General features: G+C 57.2%; 3 protein-coding genes across 3 annotated transcripts; all 3 read right to left on the bottom strand.

Moving 5' to 3' along the window:
* Positions 1-5: 5 nt before the first annotated feature.
* Positions 6-3,278, bottom strand: KRP23_3760 (Alpha-xylosidase 1; the record flags this gene model as incomplete). The annotated part of the gene is made up of 1 exon (XM_067888654.1): positions 6-3,278. The coding sequence occupies one exon, from the start codon at positions 3,276-3,278 to the stop codon at positions 6-8; it is 3,273 nt and encodes a 1,090-aa protein (XP_067747876.1).
* Positions 3,279-20,106: 16,828 nt separating this feature from the next.
* KRP23_3759 (uncharacterized protein) lies at positions 20,107-20,397 on the bottom strand (the record flags this gene model as incomplete). The annotated part of the gene is made up of 1 exon (XM_067888653.1): positions 20,107-20,397. The coding sequence occupies one exon, from the start codon at positions 20,395-20,397 to the stop codon at positions 20,107-20,109; it is 291 nt and encodes a 96-aa protein (XP_067747875.1).
* A 42-nt stretch (positions 20,398-20,439) lies between these two features.
* On the bottom strand, positions 20,440-21,483 carry KRP23_3758 (WD repeat-containing protein 43; the record flags this gene model as incomplete). Its single annotated transcript, XM_067888652.1, has 2 exons — positions 20,440-20,706; positions 20,779-21,483. The coding sequence occupies 2 exons, from the start codon at positions 21,481-21,483 to the stop codon at positions 20,440-20,442; spliced, it is 972 nt and encodes a 323-aa protein (XP_067747874.1).
* Between the last annotated feature and the right edge of the window lie 491 nt (positions 21,484-21,974).

The raw sequence follows: 21,974 nt of genomic DNA, 5'->3' as shown, positions 1-21,974 counted from the left end.
GACGCCTACGTCCACGTGATCGTGAAGCCCGAGGCGATGGTCTGGTTGACGCTCAAGAGACTAATTTCAAGACGCTGAGTGGTGGGGTCGTAGGTCGAGATCGAGCCGAGAGACACACTGGACGGCTTTGACGCCACGCCGAGCACGATGACCTTGTTGACTAAGCTCGTGCGAGCGCCGGCGTAGTCGTTCTGCGAAACCGTAGACGTGAAGCTGCCGACCAACGCGCTGAACTTGACTGTCGTGGCGCTCGGGTCACTGATCGTCTCGCCGTCGTCCAAATACAAGTCTCCACTGGCGCTTCCACCGGCCGGCAGCGCGACCAGGATGTCGAAGGGCGTAAGGCGGGCCGCCGCACTAGTGAGAGCAGACTGGTGCATCGCTAGAATCGTTCCTCCGCGAATGTGCACCGGCATGTCGTACAGAGTCACCGTCGTCGTCACCGAACCACCGCTGCTGGCGATCTTGGAGTAGTCGAAGATGTTGTACCAGATACCCGCTGGGTAGTACCCGGTCACCGAGGTAGCGCCCTGGCTCACAACTGGAGTCACCAACAGCGCGTTGCCAAGCATGAACTGGTGGTTGATGCTGTAGGTGGCCGTGTCGATGGGGAATTCCATGAGCAGCGGACGAGCAACGGGAAGACCCTCCGCGTGTGCATGGTAGCCGAGTGTGTAAATGTACGGCAGAAGACGGTAGCGCATGCCGATGAACTTCTGCCCCACCGTCGTCACCTCAGGCCACACGTAAGTCTCTTGAGCCGGAGATTCGAGGTTGTTGTGGTTGCGCGAGAACGGATAAAACGAGCCCAGAGCCGTCCAGCGAGCACACAACTCCATGTTGGAGGAACCAGAGAAACCACAAATGTCTGCCCCCACCATGGGGATGCCGAACAGACCAAATTTGAGAATTGTAGAGATCGACCAGCGCAGATCGTTCCAAGTAGCGGCGTTGTCGCCAGTCCAGTGAGCAACGTGCACACCGCTGCCCGGGAACGTTGATCGAGAGAGCACAAAAGACCTCTTGTTGGCCAGCTCTTCCTGAACAGCATTGGTCACGATGGATTCGGTGATACCGTACAGGTTGTGAGCGTCGTACTGGCGGACATTACCGTACTGCAGCGCACTAGTCGAGATGCCCTTGTTGTAGATCGCGTCGTGGCTGTTGACGTTGTTGATCGCGAACGGCGGGTTGTCGTACTTGTTACCATCAGCAGTACAGCTCAAGCAGCAGGTCGTGATTGCACTTATGCTGCCAGTGTTCGGACAAGTCACAGCCGAGTTGCGGACGCACTTGGTTCCCGGACAGAAGTTCGCCAGCTCATTCATGTCGATCCAGAGACCATCAAAGGCAAAGCTCTTGTGCATGAGCTGAATCTGCTCGCCCCAGTAAGATTTCGCGTTCGGGTGGAAGAAGTCGGGGAACACCGTCGGACCAGGCCACACTTGGCCAAGGTACGGCTTTCCACTCGTATCCTTGATGAAGACGTCCATCGACAAACCCTTTGTGTATGCATAGTCATTGGTATCGTCAGGAATACCAGGGTCAATAATCGGCACGAATTTCTGTCCGCTGGCGTGAACTTCGTCCATGAAGGCCGCCATCTTGGCTTGCGGGAAGTTGGTTGGGTCCAGCGTGAAGTCGTGGTAGCTCTTCATGTAGTCGATGTCGGACCAAATGACATCCAAAGGCAGCTTGTTGCTGGCGTACTTGCTCACGACAGTGCGAAGCGCGTCTACAGATCCGTATCCCCAGCGGCACTGGTGGAAGCCGTACGACCAGTATGGCATTAGCTTGGGTCGACCGATCAGCTTCGTGTACTGTGAGACTACGTTAGCCGGTGTGGGTCCGACCACGATGTTGAAGTCGAGCACACCGCCGATCGTCTGGTAGACGAGGTGTCTGCTGTCCATTGTCACGTCCATTCCGTTGCTGTTGAGCAACAGTACACCATGCGCCTGACCAGCACTGTTGATTCCGAGGAAGAACGGGTGCGAGCCATATGTGTTTACGATGGTCGATGCTGATCCTTGGTCGCGAGCCCACAGCGTTTGCTTGTCGCCCGAAGCCATCTTGAAGTTGTCGCGCGTGCTCTCACCGATGCCGTAGACACTGAGGTCACTGCCCAGAGCCGTCGCTACCTGCAGGTACTGGTCTTTCACCACTAACGGGATGCCCGACGAGTCGAAGAGTGTGTAGCCGTCAGCTTTGCGCACCACCTTGAACGTGAACGGGTTCTGTGTGTAGTTGAACGAGTACAGCGGGTCCGCCGCAGCGGTTGACGCTGTGGAGTTTGATCCCAGAGTCCCGGTGGTGAAGATGCTCTGGGGCACCTCCCAGCGCTTGCTGTTCTTGTCCACGATCTTGACGCGCACACTGTCGCTCTCTGTCTTGGTCACGCTCACGACAAGCGCGGATAGGTCCGTTCCGTAGGAAGTGGACGTGGTGGCAGTGTTGACAGCTAGGTTGATGGTGAGTACGCCGGCCGCCTCACTAGCAGACGTCACACTATACCCGGGCCCATTGACGTAGCCCTGGACGGACGGAGCTGTGGTTGACGTCGCCGTGTTCTGATTCACGAACGCGTAGGTACCCGGCGACGAACGCACGTAGTTAGCGTTGAGGTTGCTGTCCCAAACACCGTTGCCGTCGTTGAAAGCAATTTCCACGGAGGACGTCGACGATATGTCGTACTGGTACCATCCATTGGCGGACGAAAACTTACCGGCATACGTGCTTGGCGGCATGGCGTTGCCTGGCACAGTCGTCCAGCCACTACCAGCGTTGAAGTGGATGTATGGCTTGGTCCACGTGATCGGCTGGAAGAGAATATGATAGCCCGTGCCGTCGCTCGGGCGGACGAGGTCGCCCGTCTTGAAGCCCGATACCTTGCTCACGATGGAGTAGGTGCCAGTGGCCGAGGCCTTGTAGTTAGCATTATTGTTGTTGTCCCAGACGACACCCACACCGTCATTGAAGACGAACTCGAGTGAGGTGGCCGAGTTGGCGTCGAACTGGAACCAGCCGTCCTTGGACGGGTACGCGGATGTAGAGCTGGCAGACATGGCCACGCCAGGAGAGGTGGTCCAGCTACCGCTGTCGGTCTTGTAGTGAATGTTGGGCGCCGCCCACGTGTCCGTCTGGAACAGAATGTGCATGCCGACGCCGCCGCTGGACACAATCGTTTGCGCCGGCGTGGCGGGGACCAACAGACTGGAGACCAGTGCGACGCACCCGATGAGTGCGACCGCGCGCGTCTTGAACAAAGTCATCGTCATCTTGCTGTCGTACCGAGGAGGAAGCAAATTGAGAAGTGAGCGACTGCATCGGCCGCAGCACGAGCTCAAAGCAGCGGATCGTTCTTACTGCATGGTTAAGACCCGTTCAACCGGTGCACCGTCACCAAGACTGCGCGTGCACTCGCCAACATCGCTGCAATACATTGTTACGTGTCTTTGATGGCCCCGAGCTGTCTGGCCAGCTTGAAGTTGTCCGGTGCGCGGGAGCTTTGCTTCGGGTCCCACGTCAGTCGACGTTCGCACCCCACCTTCGAACAGCGCAGACGCGGACGTTGCCTTTGTTCACGATGCGCCTCGCAGCGAACATAGTAAGCAGACGGGAAACGCCCGAACCAGCACCAGCGCGAACAGGCTCATCAGAACGAACACGAACAATGTGCCAGGGTGAACGCTGCAACTTTTGCAATCGTGAAAGCCTATCGAGCAGTCCACAATGGACACGAGCTCCGATCAACGCACACAGGTCAGAGGGGTGCTGCCTTTGTCAAGTAGCTGCAATATGCCTACTATACTCCAATAAATCAAGTACATGTATACTCAGATCGATCACGCCCGCGATCATGACGATACGGCTGTTAACTTCAATGCGCGAAGATCAAACCTGTGGTGTGGTGAAGTATCATCCTCGCTGACGTTCACGGTACCTGCAGACGGGGGAGCGGCAGCAGCGCAGTTGCGTTGCCGCAGCGAGGAAGGACAAGTAATGAATCCAGTGACCTGCGTATAAGGCTTGTACGCTTGCACTGCACGCTCACCTGCCATGCATCCTGCAGGTTCTCGTTAAAGTAACTTGTGTTTGAACACCTTTTGCAACTTCGCGCACCGTTGGGCTCCTACAGGCACCTTTCGAGCACCTTCACGGTCAGCTTATTGTAGTTCTACTCGAATATTTCGGGTAGCACAGGTCGACCTCCACGAGACCGGTCCGGACCACAAGAGTTGGCATTGTCCAAAGGCGACTCGCCCTGCAGCATGCAGCTTACGGCAATGCGCACTCGGTTGCTAAAGAAGACAACATACTAACTTAGCTTTAGATCTTTAGCACTAGATAACAAGCTATTAAACCAGTGCTGCGTCACCTTGCAGTACTAGAACGACTTAGTACTAGAACTGCTTACCCGGTGGAGATCGCAGTTCGTGAAGATTAGCATCGTAGTTATACATTCCCGGCCTTATCTAGGGGTGCATACTGCAATCCTGTGAAACGGGTATTAACCCTTTCGCAGTAAAAGGGCACAAAATTCGCGGGGTTTTGCAAAACACGGTGTGAAAGCACCCCCCCCCCCCCCCCCCTGTCTAAGGGCGCTTTTTGTGCCCTTTTAGCCTTTTAGCTTCCGGATTTTATTTCTACCAATCAGAACTGAGGGTGTGTCGCGTAGGAACACGCAGAAAATCTCACTACCGAACGGTATGAGTCCCACCAACAACACACGCTTCCCTCGCGAAAGGTCAGCGAACGTTGGATCAACACCTGAAGACCAGGAACGATCCCTTACACCGGGTTGGTTGTAAGCGCCTCTGTATACCAAGGTTGAGTTCGGTCAACCTTAAAACCTGCACTACTAGCCACGAGCGAGGGCTAGAATGCAATATTGCGCTTTCGCGCGAACCCCCGCAGTCCCTCAGAAGTAAGGGTACCGGCAGTCACGCCTAATACGGGTTTGCCGAGGGTAACCTCGGCGGGTAGTGAAATACACTTGGGAACACTCGGGTTCCACCAATATATAGGGACCGACACTCCTTGTCGCCCCTAACTCTCGGCCACTCCTATCTCTTGGACTGACCAGCAACAAACTCTCGGTTCAATGTACCTCAAGCTCGCTGACAGGCATCCCACGCAGCCGAGCGTATCCAGACCCTAAGACAAGCTAGATAGACTTACCGAAGACGGACTTGACCCTTGGTGGCTTGTGGGGAAGACTGCTGATTTATTTTTCTTATCCTACGGCTCTGGGAGCCTCTGTAGGTCATCATTTGGCTAGTCCTATATCTCTATACAAATATCAAGTGTAAACAGATCTCTGTGGGAAATCGTATAGCCGGCTCTACACAGCCGAGGGTACGACACGAAATGGGTACAAACGAGGCTTTTAACCTCGGCCGGGGTTTTATTAGACCCAGCCGAGACCTCGGTCACTATTGTTCCTAGGTCACTATAGCGCGGGAAATGAGACCCGCCAATCAAGACGCTCTGTCGCCGTTCACTGAAAGGTGCAACGTCAGCCAAACCGTGACAGTTCGGCACCAAAACCCAACGCCACAACTGCCCCCGCCTCGACGCAAGCTTCCGCAAGTAGTGCGCGTCGCGGCGCCTCTTGATCGCGTCCTGATGGCTCGCCGCTCGCCGTTGCTCAACCGAGCTACGGCCGCCGCCCTTCATGCCCTTGATGCATCCGGAGAGGTTCGTTTCCTGCTTCTTGTTTCTTCTTCATGCTCCTTGAACCTTGCCTGACCTCTCGGTACTTGTACCCATCTTAATCCACGTTCACAGGATGCTAGCGGCACTCCATCCGCTGCTTCTGGCTCAGCCGGAGCTTCGGTGACCGTTCCTCGGTCGCCGACTGCCACGCCTATGGCTGCTGGCGAGGGTGCAGAGGGTTCGTCCCCACCCACGCCTCCGTCATCACCGGGGTCTTCCCCGGTGTTGGCGTACCTCCTTGGCGCCACTCCGACGGTTGTTTCGACACCGCCGGGGTCGCCGACGACCCACAGCGTCTCGGTTGGGTGTCAAACTGACCCCACCGGCGGTGATCTACCCCGTAGTGCTCAAGCCGAGCCTTCGGAACCCTCGTCCATCGAGCGGCAGCTATTGCAGCTGGGTCACCTGGTCGTTGGCGGTGCGCGCCAGCGTCCACGACGCGTCGAATCTGTCCTGGACAGTCGGCTGGAGAGCGCCACAGATCTCGGTGAGATTCTGTCGGCTGCTGTTGCACCTGCTCGGCTCTCCCTCGCCGAGTCCGAGGAGATCATCTCTCTGCGGGATGAGATCGCTCGGCTGCAGGCCCAGTGCGCCGACTCAGAGGATCGGTTGCACGCAGAGGTGCAACAACGTGAGAAGATCGAGGTGTTCTGCACCCAGGCGACGAGCGACAGCAACCAGGCCATGGATGCCTTGCGTCAGCTCCGCCAAGATCACGTGGCTCTCACCCGGCACCACAACGCTGCGAATGCTGCTCTCGGCCACCACGCCGACATTGTGGCAGGCTTGTCGGCTCGCGCCAAGGCTGCCGAGACTTCGGCGGCGGCTGCTCAGCGACTGATCCGGAAGGATCGGGAGCGATTTAAAGCTGGCCTCGTCGCCTACACGGCGCAGCTGGCCAAGCTTCGGAGCGACCTCGCTGCGGCTGCTCAAGCCTCTGCGGGTGCGGTTCCGGCTCAGCTGCAGGCTCTGCAAGAGGAAAATGCGAGCCTGAAGCGAGCCAACTCCGTCTTGCGCCGTCACGCGGCTGCCCACGACTTGGACGTGGATACCTTGGTCCTTGCCTCTGCTGGTAAGTCTTCAGTCTCCACTTGTTCGGTCGTCTCTCATCCTCTAACTCTTCATGTTTCCTCTGTCAGGTATCACCTCAGAGGACATCGACTGGGAGTTGCTCGGGCTGTCGCCTCCGAGCATTTGTTCCAAGCGCAGCCGGAGTTCGTCCTCCGAGAGTTCGGAGGACAGCCCCGATGCTGCCATGGACTCTGGCGGCGAGACCAAGGCTCCAGCCGAGGTGTCTGCCGGCGCCGGGGATGACAGCGATGAGTCGGACGACTTGCCGCTCATCCCCTCGGTCTCCAGGCGTCGGCGTGACCGGCGCAAGCGTCTCCGACAGCACAGCTCTTCTCCGAGCTCACTGTCGAAGTCGGCTCTCCCCGCTGGCAAGCGGTTGGGCCGACCGTCGGTCAACCTTCGAGCTCGCGCTCAAGGTGGACCCTCGGGCGCTTCTGGGTCGACTCCAGTGTCATCTCCCGTGTCTGGGTCGACCCCCACACCCTCACCGAGTCTTTCGGTGGGGCTGTCACCTGGTTCTCCGGCGCATACGCCTGCCCCGGATTCTTCGGTGCCTCCCCTTCGGCCGAAGTCGTTGACTTGTCGGGGGAGGAGGTCGTCACCGAAGCTCCGGTGGCTGCGGTTCCTGCGTCCGGGCCATTTTCGTCGCCGGTGATTACTCCACCGCGGCATGACGGTCGCCCGTCGCGCAGTGCCTCGGTGCTGGCCAATTTGCGCTCGATGAAGGCTCTGGAGACTCTGGAGGCTTCGGACGATTTCATTCTCGGCTCTGGCCAGTCGTCCGAGGTTCCCAAGGTCTCCTCACCTTCGGTGGCTTCCACCAGTGGTGGTGTTGTCGCCCCGATTCCAGCCGTTGGCGTTGAGTCGTCGCCTGCCGTTCTGGTGACCTCGGTCGGCCCGCCAGTTTCGGCGCCACCCTCGGTCTCGTCGGTTCCAACACCGGCGACTCCGGTTGGGACGGCTGCGGGTGCCCCAGAGACTTCTGCAGCGTCGGCTAGCCAGCCACGCGCACGTCTTTCGGCGGCTCGGTCTGCGACGCGTCGCGCGCACACCGAGGTCACGGCCACACTGTCGACCGCCCCAGGCACGGACCCGAACTCGTTCGCTCCGGCCGTGCCGACGGTCCCCGGGAGCGTGGATTCCCAGCGTCTTTCGATGCTGGCGAACCCGTTCTTGGCCCCTGGGTTCACGGCACCAGGCGCACAAACTGCCTGGTGCCAGATCCAGAACCAGAGCGTGACTCCGCCTATTGCAAAGGGCGTCGAGTCCCCGTGTTCGGTTGCTGGGATCCGGGCCCTGGCGGATTGGACTAATCCGGCTCATCCGTGGCAGCAAGTGCGCCAGAAGATGCCGGAAGTCCCATGCCTATTCGGGCTGGACCAGAATCCGCCGGGGTCCAAGATTTCGATTCGCGCAAGTGGGTTGGCGCGCACAGTGAAAATGTGGCGCCAATTCCAAGGCGTCTCGACCGACCGAACGGAGAAAGCAGACCTCGGTCTCGCTTTGTGGGAGCGGCGCCACTGGGTCCAGGTAGCTGCCGTTGATACTTTTCTCCGGAGCGAGGCACAGAGGCTTGGAGCGACCGATCCGTCGGTCGTCACCCTCCGTGCCGCCTGGACCGAGTACAACAAGGCCCGTAACCTCCGTGCTGATCGCATTCGCCAACAGATGCTTTACCGCTGTTGGGAATGGTGCATCGAGCGCACCGGCAAGCCTCGGGAGTCGATCACCGAGTTCTTGCTGGAGCCCACGTACCTCCAATATTCGTTCGAGGTAATTGAGTGGGCTCCGGCGTCAGAAGATTGGCTCGGAGAGCTCGCCACGTTGGACGACAGGCAGCCGTGGCGCAATTGTTGGGTCGACGCGCCGGCTAGCCACCCGTTCAACACCACGTTCGCCCCATGCAACCCTCAGGTGCCAATGTTCGTGCCCCGAGGGATGACTCAGGCGGAGGTGGTGTCGGGTTTGATGGTGGATCCTTCGTTGCCGTCGGCGTCGGTGACGGCTCCATGGGCTGCCCAAGCTTCTGTCGGTGGTGCTTCTGGTCGACCGAGCCAGGAGGGAGAAGATGAAGGCGTCTCAGAGTCTTCTCCAAGTCATTCCTCGGTCCCAGCACCGGCCGACGAGCCGGCAACTGCTCAAGGGTCGGATCTGGATGTTTTGGCTAACATCGCGTCGACCACTGAGGTCTAGGCTTCGGTCTGGTCTCACTAATTTTCTCCGTTCGTTCCTCAAGCTGCTAGTGTGCCGTCCGAAGCCCGTAGTCATCCGTAGCGGCAGTTCTTGAGCTCCAAGTAATTCCATTTAATCCAATTCCATTCGAAAATCGTTCACGTCACATGTAAATATGCAAATTCGATGCAGTAGCAGTTTTCGTCTGTCACTGCGGGTTGCATCATCCCCGCAGGCAGTTCATTCGTCAACCGACGTCGCCACCAGGCCTCGTCAGAGGCTTGGTAGCAATCAATAGTCGGTCACTCGCAATTTTGATACAGTAGCAAATTCCATCTGTTGCTACGGGCTGTATCACCCCCGTAGACAGTTCAACTCTCGGTAGCTCTCCAGATTAGTTCTCGTCAGCGACTTGAACCATCTGCAATCGTCGTTCGCTGCGCCGAGTCCGCAGATAATCATAAAGTAGCCCGCCACATGATAAATTTGAGGCAGGCTCCCACGTGGGCTCATCATACCCAATCCACTTCACCTTGAACTCTCGGACAGCGCGGCTAGTGCCCGTCGACAGCGGGGATCGGTCATCGAGGATGGCTTCTACCTCATATTCGCCAGCGAGCTGGTCTGGCTCCCAGCTATCTTCAGGCAACAACTCCTCGTCGAAGTCCAGTCTCGTATCCTCGGTCACTTCAGGTGCTAACCGACTCTTCGGTCGGTCTCCCAATTCGTCGACGGCCTTGAGTCGGGACACGTGCACCACCGGGTAGAACCTATACCCACTTCGGTCTGGCAATTCCAACTCGTACGCAAACTCTTCGATCTTTTTCTTGATCCTGAATGGTCCATGCCATCGGTGGGCGAGTTTCTTGGTCAACCCTGGCTTGACTCGTTCCATATACAACCAAACTCTGCTTCCGGGTTGGAACAGAGACCTCGGTCCTTCGTCAGTGGGATCAGATGTTGCCCCCGTCTCCACCTGTGACTCGTCAGAGGTCTCGTTTTCGTCGACATTCGGTACTGCAGCTCTCTCACGTCGCTCCAGCGACTCATTGTGTTCTCTCGCCCTCCGAGCCTTCTCGACACTTTGGTACTCCATTGCCATTTTCCACGAGATTTCCTGTTGCCGGTTCACTTCTCGGCGCCATGCCAATGCGTCAGTCTGGCCTCCGAATCCTCGTTTGAGTGACGACGACATCGCTCGCAGCGTGGATTGTGCGTCCCACCCATGAACTAGGTAAAACGGAGTGTCCTTCCGGGTGCCATCTTGAGAGTTGTTGATAGCGAAGATCAATCGCTCCGCGATCTCGTCCCAGTCTTGCTGCAGCGGGTCTTCTGCGTACACCCGCACCGATTGCATGACCGTCTTCACCGACCTCTCTTGCTGTCCGTTCGCCTGCGGCCGATAGCTCAGGGTCGCTCTTGACCGAGACTGCATCATTTCTGCAAAGGCCTGGAACACCTCGCTCATGAAGCGAGGGTCTCGGTCATGTCGGATCAGAGTTGGTGCTCCGAATCTTCGATACACGCATTCCTCGAAAGCCTGTGCGACCCTCAGAGCGGTAGTGTCTGACATAGCTTTACCCATGACGAATCCTGTGAACGCGCACTGGAACAGTAGTAGGGCTGAGTTGCCCCGACGAGACTTCGGTAACGGTATGACGAAATCCATCGACACCATCTGGAACGGTCGCTCTGCTAAGACATTTCCTGGCGAATAGCCTCGGAACTGTGGTCGACTTTTGCTCGAACTACAGTCGGGGCAGGACTTGACGTGCCGTTCGGCGTCTGCATATAGTCCAATCCAAAAATAGTCTGATTTGACTCGGTGGTACGTTCGACCGATACCTTGGTGGCCACCTTCCAACGAGTCGTGGCAACTCCGTAGTACTTCCTGAATCATCGTTGTGGGCACCACTAGACGCATCGTTGTCTCCTCTCGGCGTTCGTTGCCCCACCGACGGTTCGTTCCAAGAAAATACAGTACACCATCCTCGCTAAGCACAAACTTGTCGGCCATCTTCCAAGCGTCTCTGGCTGCTCTGTAGCTGAGGTCTGTTTCCTTGCCTCGGAGGACCGCTTTTAGGTTCGACCATCTCAGCTCTTCATCCTGGGCGGCGGAGATTCGTCTCCGGCGCTCTTCCTGTATAACCACAGGGTCAACGTCTTCTGCGTTTGGAGCGCCAGGGTCTACCTCATTGCTCGATTGCTCGGCTCTCAGCTCACTCTGAGCTTCGGTGGTCACACCATTCGCTTCGTCTCGCTCAGCTGTACCATTTGGCTCTATCACCGACGTTTCATCTGCAAACTGGACTCGTTTCTTCCTCGCTTTTGCTTGGTGTCTGGTTGTTGCAGTTAGGTAGTCGGGTTCGTCCCGCACAAAGTCGAAAAAAGATCTGTCGCGGGAGATTCCACGGGCTACTTGGGCTCGGGCGAAGCTGACTGTCGGTTTCTCTTCCGCCGTGGTCTGTACTGAGGGTTCATAGATGACCTCTCCGATCCGGTTCAGCTCGACCAATTCTAATTTCCTAGCCTCGGTCGAAGCTACGCTGGATTCTTTGCTGCTGAGAGCCTCGCTTGCCAACGAATCTGCTGCAGCGTTGAATTCTCGGACCACGTGCAAGTACTTCACCGACCGCAGCTTGGTCGTGAGTTCTCGGTGACGATTCAGTTGAACCATCAGAGACTCCTTTCGACATGCCATCACCCCTAGGGACTGCTGGATTGCGAGTCTCGAGTCTCCCACGATGACTAAATCCTCGGCTCCATGTTCGAGCGCAGCTGAGACGCCGTTGTTCATTCCAGCATACTCAGCGAGGTTTACCGTGGTGGTCTCGAGATAAGCACTCGCAGCCGTCACTACAGTCCATTCTGGTAATTTCCACAAAATCCACGAGCAACTGCCATATCCACCGTTCTTTTCGGTCTTGGCCGAACCATCGAACGACATCACAAATCCGGTATAGGACCTCGGTAGGCAGGCATAAAGCAAGTGGGGGTCCATACGAGCAGTAGGTGACCCTTTCGTCGGCGGTGTAACTGGGGCCAACGAGTCTTCCAACTCCACGAAGCTTGTGAGGCCAGCTTGGAGAAGCTGAGCAAACGTACAATCGCGTTCCTTGACTCGGTTGACCACCAGGTGCCACGGGGACAACATAACCGCAAAGTGGGTCGCTCGACCGAACAGTGTCTTGGATTTGTGCACCCATTCGAGCGTCGAAAAACGCGTATAGACGCGGATGGTCCGACCCACCAACTGGGAGTAGCACACTTTCAACACCAGCAGTAGCGCTAAGACCTCCTTCTCGGCCGGGTGGTAGTTCATCTCGGCGTCCTTGAGGACTCGGCCACAAAATCGAACCGGGTGCAGCTTGTCATCATGGTATTGCATCAAAGTGGAGCTCAATGCCCACTCATTCGCGAATAACGTGATATGCACCTCCTTGTCTCGGTCAAAGTGCCGAAGGATCGGTGCCTCTGCAACCTTCTGTTGGAGCGCGGCGAAGCTTCGTTTGGCTGCCGAGAGGCTGCCACTAGGCGTGAAGTCTTCGTCCTTCAACTGGTACAAAGCTGCTCCATACACTGCGAAGTCCTGGATGAATCGACTGTAATAATTCAGCGCACCAAGGAAAGACTGCATCCCCTTTTTCGAAGCAGGGAATGGCAGCTCGGTCACTGCTTTCATCTTCTTGGTGTCGGCTCGAATACCTTCTGCAGAGACTTCGTGTGACAGGAAATCCACCTTTGGCTGGACGAAGATGCTCTTCGTAAAGCTCACACTAATGCGACATTCGGTGAACCGTTGGAGCAGACGGTCTAACGTCTCCAGGCACGCGTCGAAAGTCGAATCTCGGACCCAAAACAGATATCATCGACAAACGACCGTCGGTCGAACACTGGCACCAACGAGGATTCATCCGGTTCTCCGGTGGAGAACATGTCGGCAACAGGGCTGTTCACTAACCCATTCACTGCGTCAAGCGTGACCGAGGATTCGCGGTCGGCCTCGAATTTGGTCACCCGAGTTGTTGACTCCTCGAGTCGTCGCGATGAAGGGTCGGTCACCCCTGTCCGCGCAACCTCGGCGTGGGCTTCGGCCGTTCGCATAAGCTCCGAAAAGTGGAGCCAGCCGCCTTTGGGTTGGACGAAACCCCACAGAGCATTGTCAATCATTCGTTGGTAAATCATCGGTGCATTCTTCAATCCAAACGGCATACGAAGCCATTCGAAATGTCCGAGTGCACAGACGAATGCCGAGACTTTGCGGGCCCGCATCGTCATCATAATAGCCCAGAATCCACTGGCCGCATCAAGTGAGCAGAACCATAGGTAGGCTTCCAGGTCGGTCAACAAGTCGTCGACTAACGGCATGGCGTACTCCATAATCGCCGTCACTGCATTCACCAGCTTGTAGTCGATGCACAACCGAATATCAACTCCATTCTTCTTGAGCACGATCACGATGGGCGACGCCCATGGGCTGTCCGAAAATGCCACTAGACGAGCTTTCAGCAAGCCTTTCAGAAGCTCGTACAGCTTCCGAAGGTGTCGGAGCGGTGTTCTCCGAGCTCTCTGTTTGATGGGTGGATGCCCCTGTACGTCAATATCGCACACCACACCGTAGGCCGGTGGTGGCAGAGCATTCCCACTCGCAATCATGATCTTCTCGTGTCGTTTCAGCACCGCAACGAGACTTTCTTGTTGACGGGCTGTCGCTCTCGGGTTCAGAACATTCGGTCCTGAATAATCCAGTACCGTTTCCGAGGCTTCGGTCAGGTCCGGTAAGAACGCCAACTCGTGTGCATAGTCCGTCAACTCGATCTCATTCGCTAAATGTTCGGACGTATTCGTATCGGTGTTCCCACTACCTGAACCGTCCCCCGCGGCAATCTCATGCATCATTGCTACGAAGGCAGAGTCCAATCGGGTCTCCGGGTCATCACCGAGGACTGGGATGGAGTTCTCTTCACTCGTATACGTGGTATCCGCGCCATCAGAGGTGTCGGTCGCCACCGAGTCGTCATCTTCGTCGACCCATCTATCTCCAACGGGTTCGTCAGAGGGTTGCACCGAAGTCGTCAACGGCGTTCGGTCTCGTTCTGCCGGTTCCTCAGTGCCCCTATTCGCGAACGTTATCTGGCCCTCGTCTAGGCCTTCCAAGTCGTCGGGTGGTCGAGGTAGGATGCCGCTAGGTGTCGGATAGTCTCGTCGTTCTACAGCTGGTGGCTGATCTGCCAACCATCGTTCGTAGAGTTTGCGTTCCCGCGCGAACAAAGTCTCGTCTCGACACTCCGCGTACGCCAGGACTTGCCACTCCTCATACTTAGCGGAGTTCAAACGAGTGTATCCATCCCCTTGCGGCAGGTCACCCTTTTTCACCCACAGCAGTACCGATTCGTGTCTCGCGCAGTGAGCAATCTTCGGCGACACGTTCGTTAGTCGCACCATCGTCGGCTGCCCTCGTCGAGACCTCGTTACAGTGGGCACCAGGTTTCCAATCCGGCGTGCCCACACGTCGTGAGTAGTCAGAGGCGGCCGTCGTCGTGGTAACCTAAATTCTCGCCACTCACGCCCTGGGACCGACAAATCTTCGGTCGGGCGTCCAGTCACTTGCATGCTGTACGGCTCGGCCTCTGCTAGGTTCTGCGACTTCACCAGGGGCACCATTACCTCGTCCGGTAGTCTCGCAGTACCGTGGAACAGATCCAACCGGACTCCGGCTGGAATCATGAAGTCTGTTCCCAGGACTACGTCCACTCCTGCACTGTGATCCATAACCCATACTTCAAATTCGTACACGCGCTCCCAGCCTAGCGTGACTTTAACGAGTGCTCGTCTGCGGGTCTCCATCACCCCTGGGTTAATTCCTCGCACTTCCAGACTCCTACCGTGATCCGGAACTTCGCGCAAGCGCAACCGTTTCGCCTATGACGCGGAAATCACACTGACATTCGCTCCAGTGTCCAGCAGAATCCTCGTTCGCGAGTCGTTTACAGCCCCATTGACGAGGGCTCGCAATCGCTTCCTCTTGTCATAGCGCTGGGATGACCACCACCCCATTCTCTCGCCAGATAACAGTTTAATCGTCTGGCCGAGGTCTCGGGATGGATGGTCGATTTTGGCCATGCTGAGGATCGAAGCATCGGTTAGCTCCACTCCGTCTCCGTCCACACGTCGTCCATTCACTTCACTCTCACCGAGGCTTACGCCTCTCTCCTTTACATTTTCCGTCGTTTTCACATATTCCATATTCAAGTCATCAGGCCGTTTGCTCACACCTGCGAATGCGAACATATAGTCCGCATCCAGCGCAGGTTTGGCTAACTGTGGCAGCCCGATTGGGACCAACCCAGTTTCAGTTGGCGGGCTGCCTAGTTTAAATGACTCCCATAGACGAGTTCCTGCAATTCCGGCGAGAGGTCCTTCTTCTCGACCTTAGCTCGGAGGAGATTCGTGAGTTCTTGGAAGGCTTCACACTTCCCGGCATCATGAACCTGTTTGCACATCTTGCATCGCTTAAAGCAGTAGTGAGCTGAATGGGTGAGTCCTCCACAGGCGGCGCATGGACCATATTGGCGTCGACTATCGCGTCCGGTGGAGTTTCGGCGCTGGTCGTCTCGGTCATACGGGCGTTGACCGTTACTTGCCCTCGGCCGACGGTTGTCGGCGCGAGCGAACGTTCCTTCAGCCACATTGCGACGTTCAGAGTCGTTTGCAGCGGCCACGTGGCCTCGGTCCTCGGTCGACGCGTATCCGTCGTCCGAGTACCCTTCGGAGTATCGGTCGTCATCGCCAGAGTGAGACTCCGGCCCATACTCCTCGGTGTCATCATATCCGTCGTTGTACGCTTCCGGGTATCCTCCACGCGCGTCCACCGAGCGTCCCGCATTCAGTGCTGTCACTATGTTGGTCAGTGCGACAGTGAGAGTGACCCTCGGTCGATATTGTTGGTCATCCCGGCGACGGTTATCGTCTCGGTGACGGTCTTCTCGACGACGGTCGTCCTCTCGGTGACGTCGGTCTCGGCGATAGCTGTCCCGCGGATCCTCGGAGCGTCCACCATCGCGTCGGCGTGCTACCTCTTGCCCTCGAGGGCGGCGGACCGAGGACTCGCGTCCCGATTTTCGCTCTCTGCGACGAAGGATATCATTGATCATATCCTCGAGGTCGTGAATGTTCTTAACTCGGACATGGCACAGACGCTCTTCTAGACCTCGGTCTTCGCACGAATCCAAGAAATGCTCGACGTGGTCCTTTGCATCACGACCGCCATGCTCGAACTGCACTCCGGCGTTGCGAGCATAGCCGTTAAGTCGGTTGAGGTAGTCGCAGACATGCTCCTTCTCCTCTCGCTTGGCCGAGTAGTACCGAGCCTTCGCAGACTGGTTGAACCTCGAACAGTAGTATTTAATGAACGCATCGCTCAACAATTTCCACGTGCGTCTCGTTTTGCGGGGCAGCTGTCGGTACCAATGCAGAGCACCATCTTGGAGGCTCAATTCAAACGCCATGCACCATTCGTTAGGCGGCGTGTGCGTCCCTTTCATCTCGTATATGAACGCTCGGAGCCACTGCATGGACTTCTCGCTCTTGTCGCGGAGTCCCAAGTACGGCTTGATATTTCCGAGTGGGAGATGCGTAGCGATCTCTAGCCTCGGTGTCGCACTGTCATTCTCCACAGCGCTCAGCTCACGAATTTGGCGTGCCCATTCTCCCGTCAAGTCACCCCCGGTGTCTCCGACGTCGAACAAATCTTCGTCAGATGAGTCATCGCGGAGGTCGTAACGTCGGCTGGGCGTCCGACTTGCACTTCGTCCAGCAGTCGGAGCGGTTCGATACCCCTCGGCCTCTCTCGCCAGTCGTTCTGTGCGGCTGACCGACCTCGGCGTCACCATGTGAGAGTCTTGGAAATATGTCGACGTCGCACCTTGGGCCGAAAATACTCCGGCCTCGGTCGACCCTCTGGGGCGTCTCCCGGGGTCCCTGGCAACGGAATCATAGACGGGTCGACCGGATCCGATGCGTGGCGGACGTTCGGTGGACGGCTAACTCCCGCCTCGGCCACCCCGAAGGCCGACCGAAGCTTCTGCTTCCACTTGCGAAGCGCTGTAGCAGCGTCCTCGGGTGCCCATCCTCGGAGGTCTGCTTCCGACGGGAACACTTGGGGTTCACATCCCATAGCGCGTAGGAGTTGCACCGTGTCCTCGGCCACCTGCCGAGTATTCCACGACTCCACGGGCACAGTCAACTCGCCACCGAGCTCCATCCAGATGGCTTGGCGAACAACCTCTGGAGCGAAGGATCGCATCCCAGTTGCTCTTCACCTTCATGAGTTCTAGGTATCGACCCAGAACTCGGTTGGCGGCCGGGGTGTCTCCGTTAAGAGGAGGCCGGCCGCCATTCGGCCGAGAATTCGCATCCTCGGCCATCGCCGACGATCGGTGATCGTCGGACTCATCTTCGTCGTAACCGTTGGCTGGTTCGGGACCAGCCACTTCGTTCAACTCTTCGGTGAGGTTTCGCGCAAGCGACCTCACCCCTCCGCTGCGTCCTGCAGATACTGCAGCGGCTTCCGAAAGCTCGGGCATAGCTGCCTTCTCTTCCAGGTCATCTTCTTCGTCATCTTCCTTGGCGTCAGAATAGTCCATCGGCTCATCAAAACTGTCCGAACGCTCGTTGATCGACGCCAACGTACTCGGCGTCGCAAACGACGGACCGGAACGCCCCGAACCCTCGGTACGCGTTCCACTTGACCTCACCGGCGTTGCTGGTACCGCTGACTTCGCTTCTTTCGCCATCTTCTTTCTTCTTCTCTTCTTTCTTCTCTCGAATGCTCGTTAAGGTCAGAACCTATATGCAACCAAGACACACAGAAGGTCACACCAATCCCGGGTCGCGGCACCAGTTGTCGCGTAGGAACACGCAGAAAATCTCACTACCGAACGGTATGAGTCCCACCAACAACACACGCTTCCCTCGCGAAAGGTCAGCGAACGTTGGATCAACACCTGAAGACCAGGAACGATCCCTTACACCGGGTTGGTTGTAAGCGCCTCTGTATACCAAGGTTGAGTTCGGTCAACCTTAAAACCTGCACTACTAGCCACGAGCGAGGGCTAGAATGCAATATTGCGCTTTCGCGCGAACCCCCGCAGTCCCTCAGAAGTAAGGGTACCGGCAGTCACGCCTAATACGGGTTTGCCGAGGGTAACCTCGGCGGGTAGTGAAATACACTTGGGAACACTCGGGTTCCACCAATATATAGGGACCGACACTCCTTGTCGCCCCTAACTCTCGGCCACTCCTATCTCTTGGACTGACCAGCAACAAACTCTCGGTTCAATGTACCTCAAGCTCGCTGACAGGCATCCCACGCAGCCGAGCGTATCCAGACCCTAAGACAAGCTAGATAGACTTACCGAAGACGGACTTGACCCTTGGTGGCTTGTGGGGAAGACTGCTGATTTATTTTCTTATCCTACAGCTCTGGGAGCCTCTGTAGGTCATCATTTGGCTAGTCCTATATCTCTATACAAATATCAAGTGTAAACAGATCTCTGTGGGAAATCGTATAGCCGGCTCTACACAGCCGAGGGTACGACATGAAATGGGTACAAACGAGGCTTTTAACCTCGGCCGGGGTTTTATTAGACCCAGCCGAGACCTCGGTCACTATTGTTCCTAGGTCACTATAGCGCGGGAAATGAGACCCGCCAATCAAGACGCTCTGTCGCCGTTCACTGAAAGGTGCAACGTCAGCCAAACCGTGACAGTTCGGCACCAAAACCCAACGCCACAGTGCATGGAAATGGCTCGTAAAATATCGTGCCACGTCGCCGGAATCACCTTGATTTACGGCCAAAAACAGGGATTTACCACCTTTTACCAAACCAGCCCTCGCTCCCAGCCACTCAGTGCCATTCGTTCTGGTACATGCAAACATCTATATATTTGCACAAGTCAGTGGCAATGAGGGCATAGTAATTTCAAGTCTTCCTGCCTGCCCCATGGGCACCAGCTTCCTTGACTGGGAGGACAAACAGCTAGTTCAGGTAGCGCTGGAGTTCGAGAACGAAGGTATACGAGTGACATGGGCGTATGTGGAGCGGTGTGTGAGATCGAAGCGGACAGCCAGTCAGCTCCGGTTGCGGCTTGTCACTCTGAAGCGCACGTACGGCAAGGAAATCAGGAACTTCCCGCGCTGTTTCTTTAGTGGTTCTGCGCCAGGACAGCGCTTACTTTCGTCGGGGAGACGCCCACCTCACACGACGACTCGACGCTCGCAACCATCTCCGGTAGCAATGGCATCATTGGTGGTGCAGCCACGTCGGCGACATTCGACCCCACCATAGGTGAAGGATCCAACCGGTTCAGTGGGGGATGAGCCGGTGAATGCAGCAGTGGGGGCACTGACCGGCGGAGCAACAGTGGAGCCTGCTGGAGCGCCGTCAAGGAAGACGGCAGGTGCAGCAGCCAAGGAGCCCACTCAAGCAGTGGTGGGGAAGACAGCGGCTGTGAAAATGCTCGGTGCAGCGGTGGAGACGGCGGCTGGTGATGAGGCGGAAGTGACAGATACACTGGTGAAATCGCATGAAAATGCGGCAGCCTGATGGTATACGCGTGCTCGCGTCCATCTTCAACGAGGTCACCGTTAATGATATTCGCCAGCAGTCTGGGCGAACTCATGGTAATGCGGGCGAGAAACTTCCGGTGGGTGTCGCCGACATGCTTGCAGCAATGGAGCCACTACATGCGTGGGATGTGTTCCTCGACATCGGCGTTTAGACCCGTGCTGAGTTATGCTCGCTCGCTACACGGCAAATTCGGCAACATGCCGACACATATCCGCAGCTTCGAAAGGTGGTGATGAAGGCTGCGGATATGCGGGACGTACTGCTATCAACTCAGCCTCCAACGCCCAAAGCTACGGTTATCTTCGCAAACTACTTTCTGTTTGAAGAACCCGCTAAACTTGTTGTAACTCATGAGCTAAGCGCAATGCTGAAAGCACGAGTCGTTGCTTCGACTTCGCTCTTTTGTCCGTGGCTTGTTCCCGCGCTCCTTGTCCTCGGGCGCCTCGGCGTCACACTCAGCACGGCTCAGAGCAGCAGTGACGTCGCCCTCGACGCGCTCACACAGATCCTTCACTCACTCCACCAGCGTGACGTCGTCCTCCTCGTCGTTCAATTCCTCGAAACTGGTCGTCTCATCCACGATGACCATGAAGTTGGCCAGCGCGGCGTGCTCGCTCAGCGTCGGCACTTGCGCCTTCTCGTCCTCGGCGGTTGTCTCGACCTTCTGGCGCTTGCTGCTGTTCGCGCTGGCCGCTTCGTCGCGCTCCGCCTTGAGCAGCAGCGCGTCGCTGATCTCGGCAAACTCGAGCGTCCTCTTCCACTTGCCCGGGGCGTTCTCCTCTACCAGCGACACCTTCTTGAACATCGGCTTGACGAGCGAGCCACGCGCCACGAGCAGGTCCGCCTTCTAGTCTTCCTGAGTGCTGATCTCGGCCAGCAGCACTCCGGCGCTCTGCTCCGCGGCGAGCGTGGGCGGCAACGGCTTGGAGGCCAGCGCCAGCTCGGCCACGTCGCTGACCTGCTCGTAATTGTGCAACCAGACGAACATGGCTCCGGCCGGCGTGGTAGCAGGTCCACCACGGGTTTCGCCCCGGCGTCCTCCTTCTTGCTCTTCTTCTTGCTCTTCTTGACCACAGCTTCCCCAGCCGTCGCGCGCGCAAAGAGTGCGTCGGCACTGCTGGGCAGACGGAAGGTGAGGGCAGGGGCGTCGTGCACCGTGAGCTTCAGGTCGTACGTGTTAACGAACCGAGCCCCCGCCGTCGCAGCGAACAGGAACCGGGACGCCTCTAGTTCTCCTTCTACGGCGGCGAAGCGTAGCTCCGTGACGGCCGACGACAGACCCGACACGATCTTGCGGCTCGTTTTGCCGGCCGACAGGCAGCGCCGAGCCGCCAGCCGCCAGCACTGCGATGTCCGAAGACACGCCCAGCGCCGACGCGCCGCCCGAGCCCACGCGAAACTTGCGCTCCGTCTGGCCGCTGCTCACGCTCCACTCCAGCACATAGTTGTCGATCGAGCTGGCGTAGAGCAGCGAGTCTTGTGGGTTGAAGACCAGCGCTTGCACGGCGTGGCTGGTCTCGTTCTGCAGCGTGTGCTTCATGGCCAGGTCCCACACCACGACACTGCCATTGCTAGCGCCCAGAGCCAATAGTCCCAGGTCGCTGTCGACGCAGCGCTTCTTGCTCTTGGAGGCAGGCTGAGAACAGGTCAGACACGTGTACCGGTAGCTGAGGTGGTCGCGCTCCTTGAGTTCCTGCTGTAGCGCGCCCGCGGCCACGTCCCAGAGCTTGAGGTGGCCGTACAAGACCGTTGGGGCACCGTCCAGCGACAGCTTTGATCGGCTGTTGCTCGGGGTCCAGTGGCCGCTCGATACATTTAGTGCATATATCTGAATGTTTGAAATGACAAAATCATCCATGACTACCCCATCATTGAGGCCTCGCTCGGGCATAGCTACAGCACAATTTCGCGGACGACGGCAGGTTTTGCGGTCCATCCAGGAGCAGACTGGGAAGGTTCGCTTCCAGTCGCGGCGGCTTTTTGTTGAGCGAGCAATGAGCCCCGGCGGATGTTCCCTTTCGTCGTGAATAGGTTCTTGGGCAAATAAAACTTGTGGAGCTTATCCCAGCAAGTACGTGATTGCTGTGGGCACACCCAAGTCGTTGGCGTCATTTGGTTCACTTCGCGGCAGAGACACACACCATGCGTGAGGCAGTATGTTGTCCCCTCTGTAGGGTAGCGATCTTCCTATCGATAAACTATGCACCTGCGCTGTTTCCTGCTCTTCTTATCATGAATTTTCGTCAAAGCAACGGCAGTGCACCGCCAGAGAGGACTATCGGCGCTAGGGGTCGACCGTCGAGTTGGTATAACGGAAATTTCATCGCCACCCACGCCCAAACTTCCGTCTATCAGCCGTGCTCCGTAGATCATACGACCCTC

The sequence above is a fragment of the Phytophthora ramorum genome (assembly GCF_020800215.1).
Source record: "Phytophthora ramorum isolate Pr-102 chromosome Unknown Phyram_PR-102_s0003, whole genome shotgun sequence".
Taxonomy (NCBI): domain Eukaryota; phylum Oomycota; class Peronosporomycetes; order Peronosporales; family Peronosporaceae; genus Phytophthora; species Phytophthora ramorum.
The sequence above is the reverse complement of the archived record's forward strand: the minus strand, read 5'-3'. Positions and strand labels throughout refer to the sequence as shown.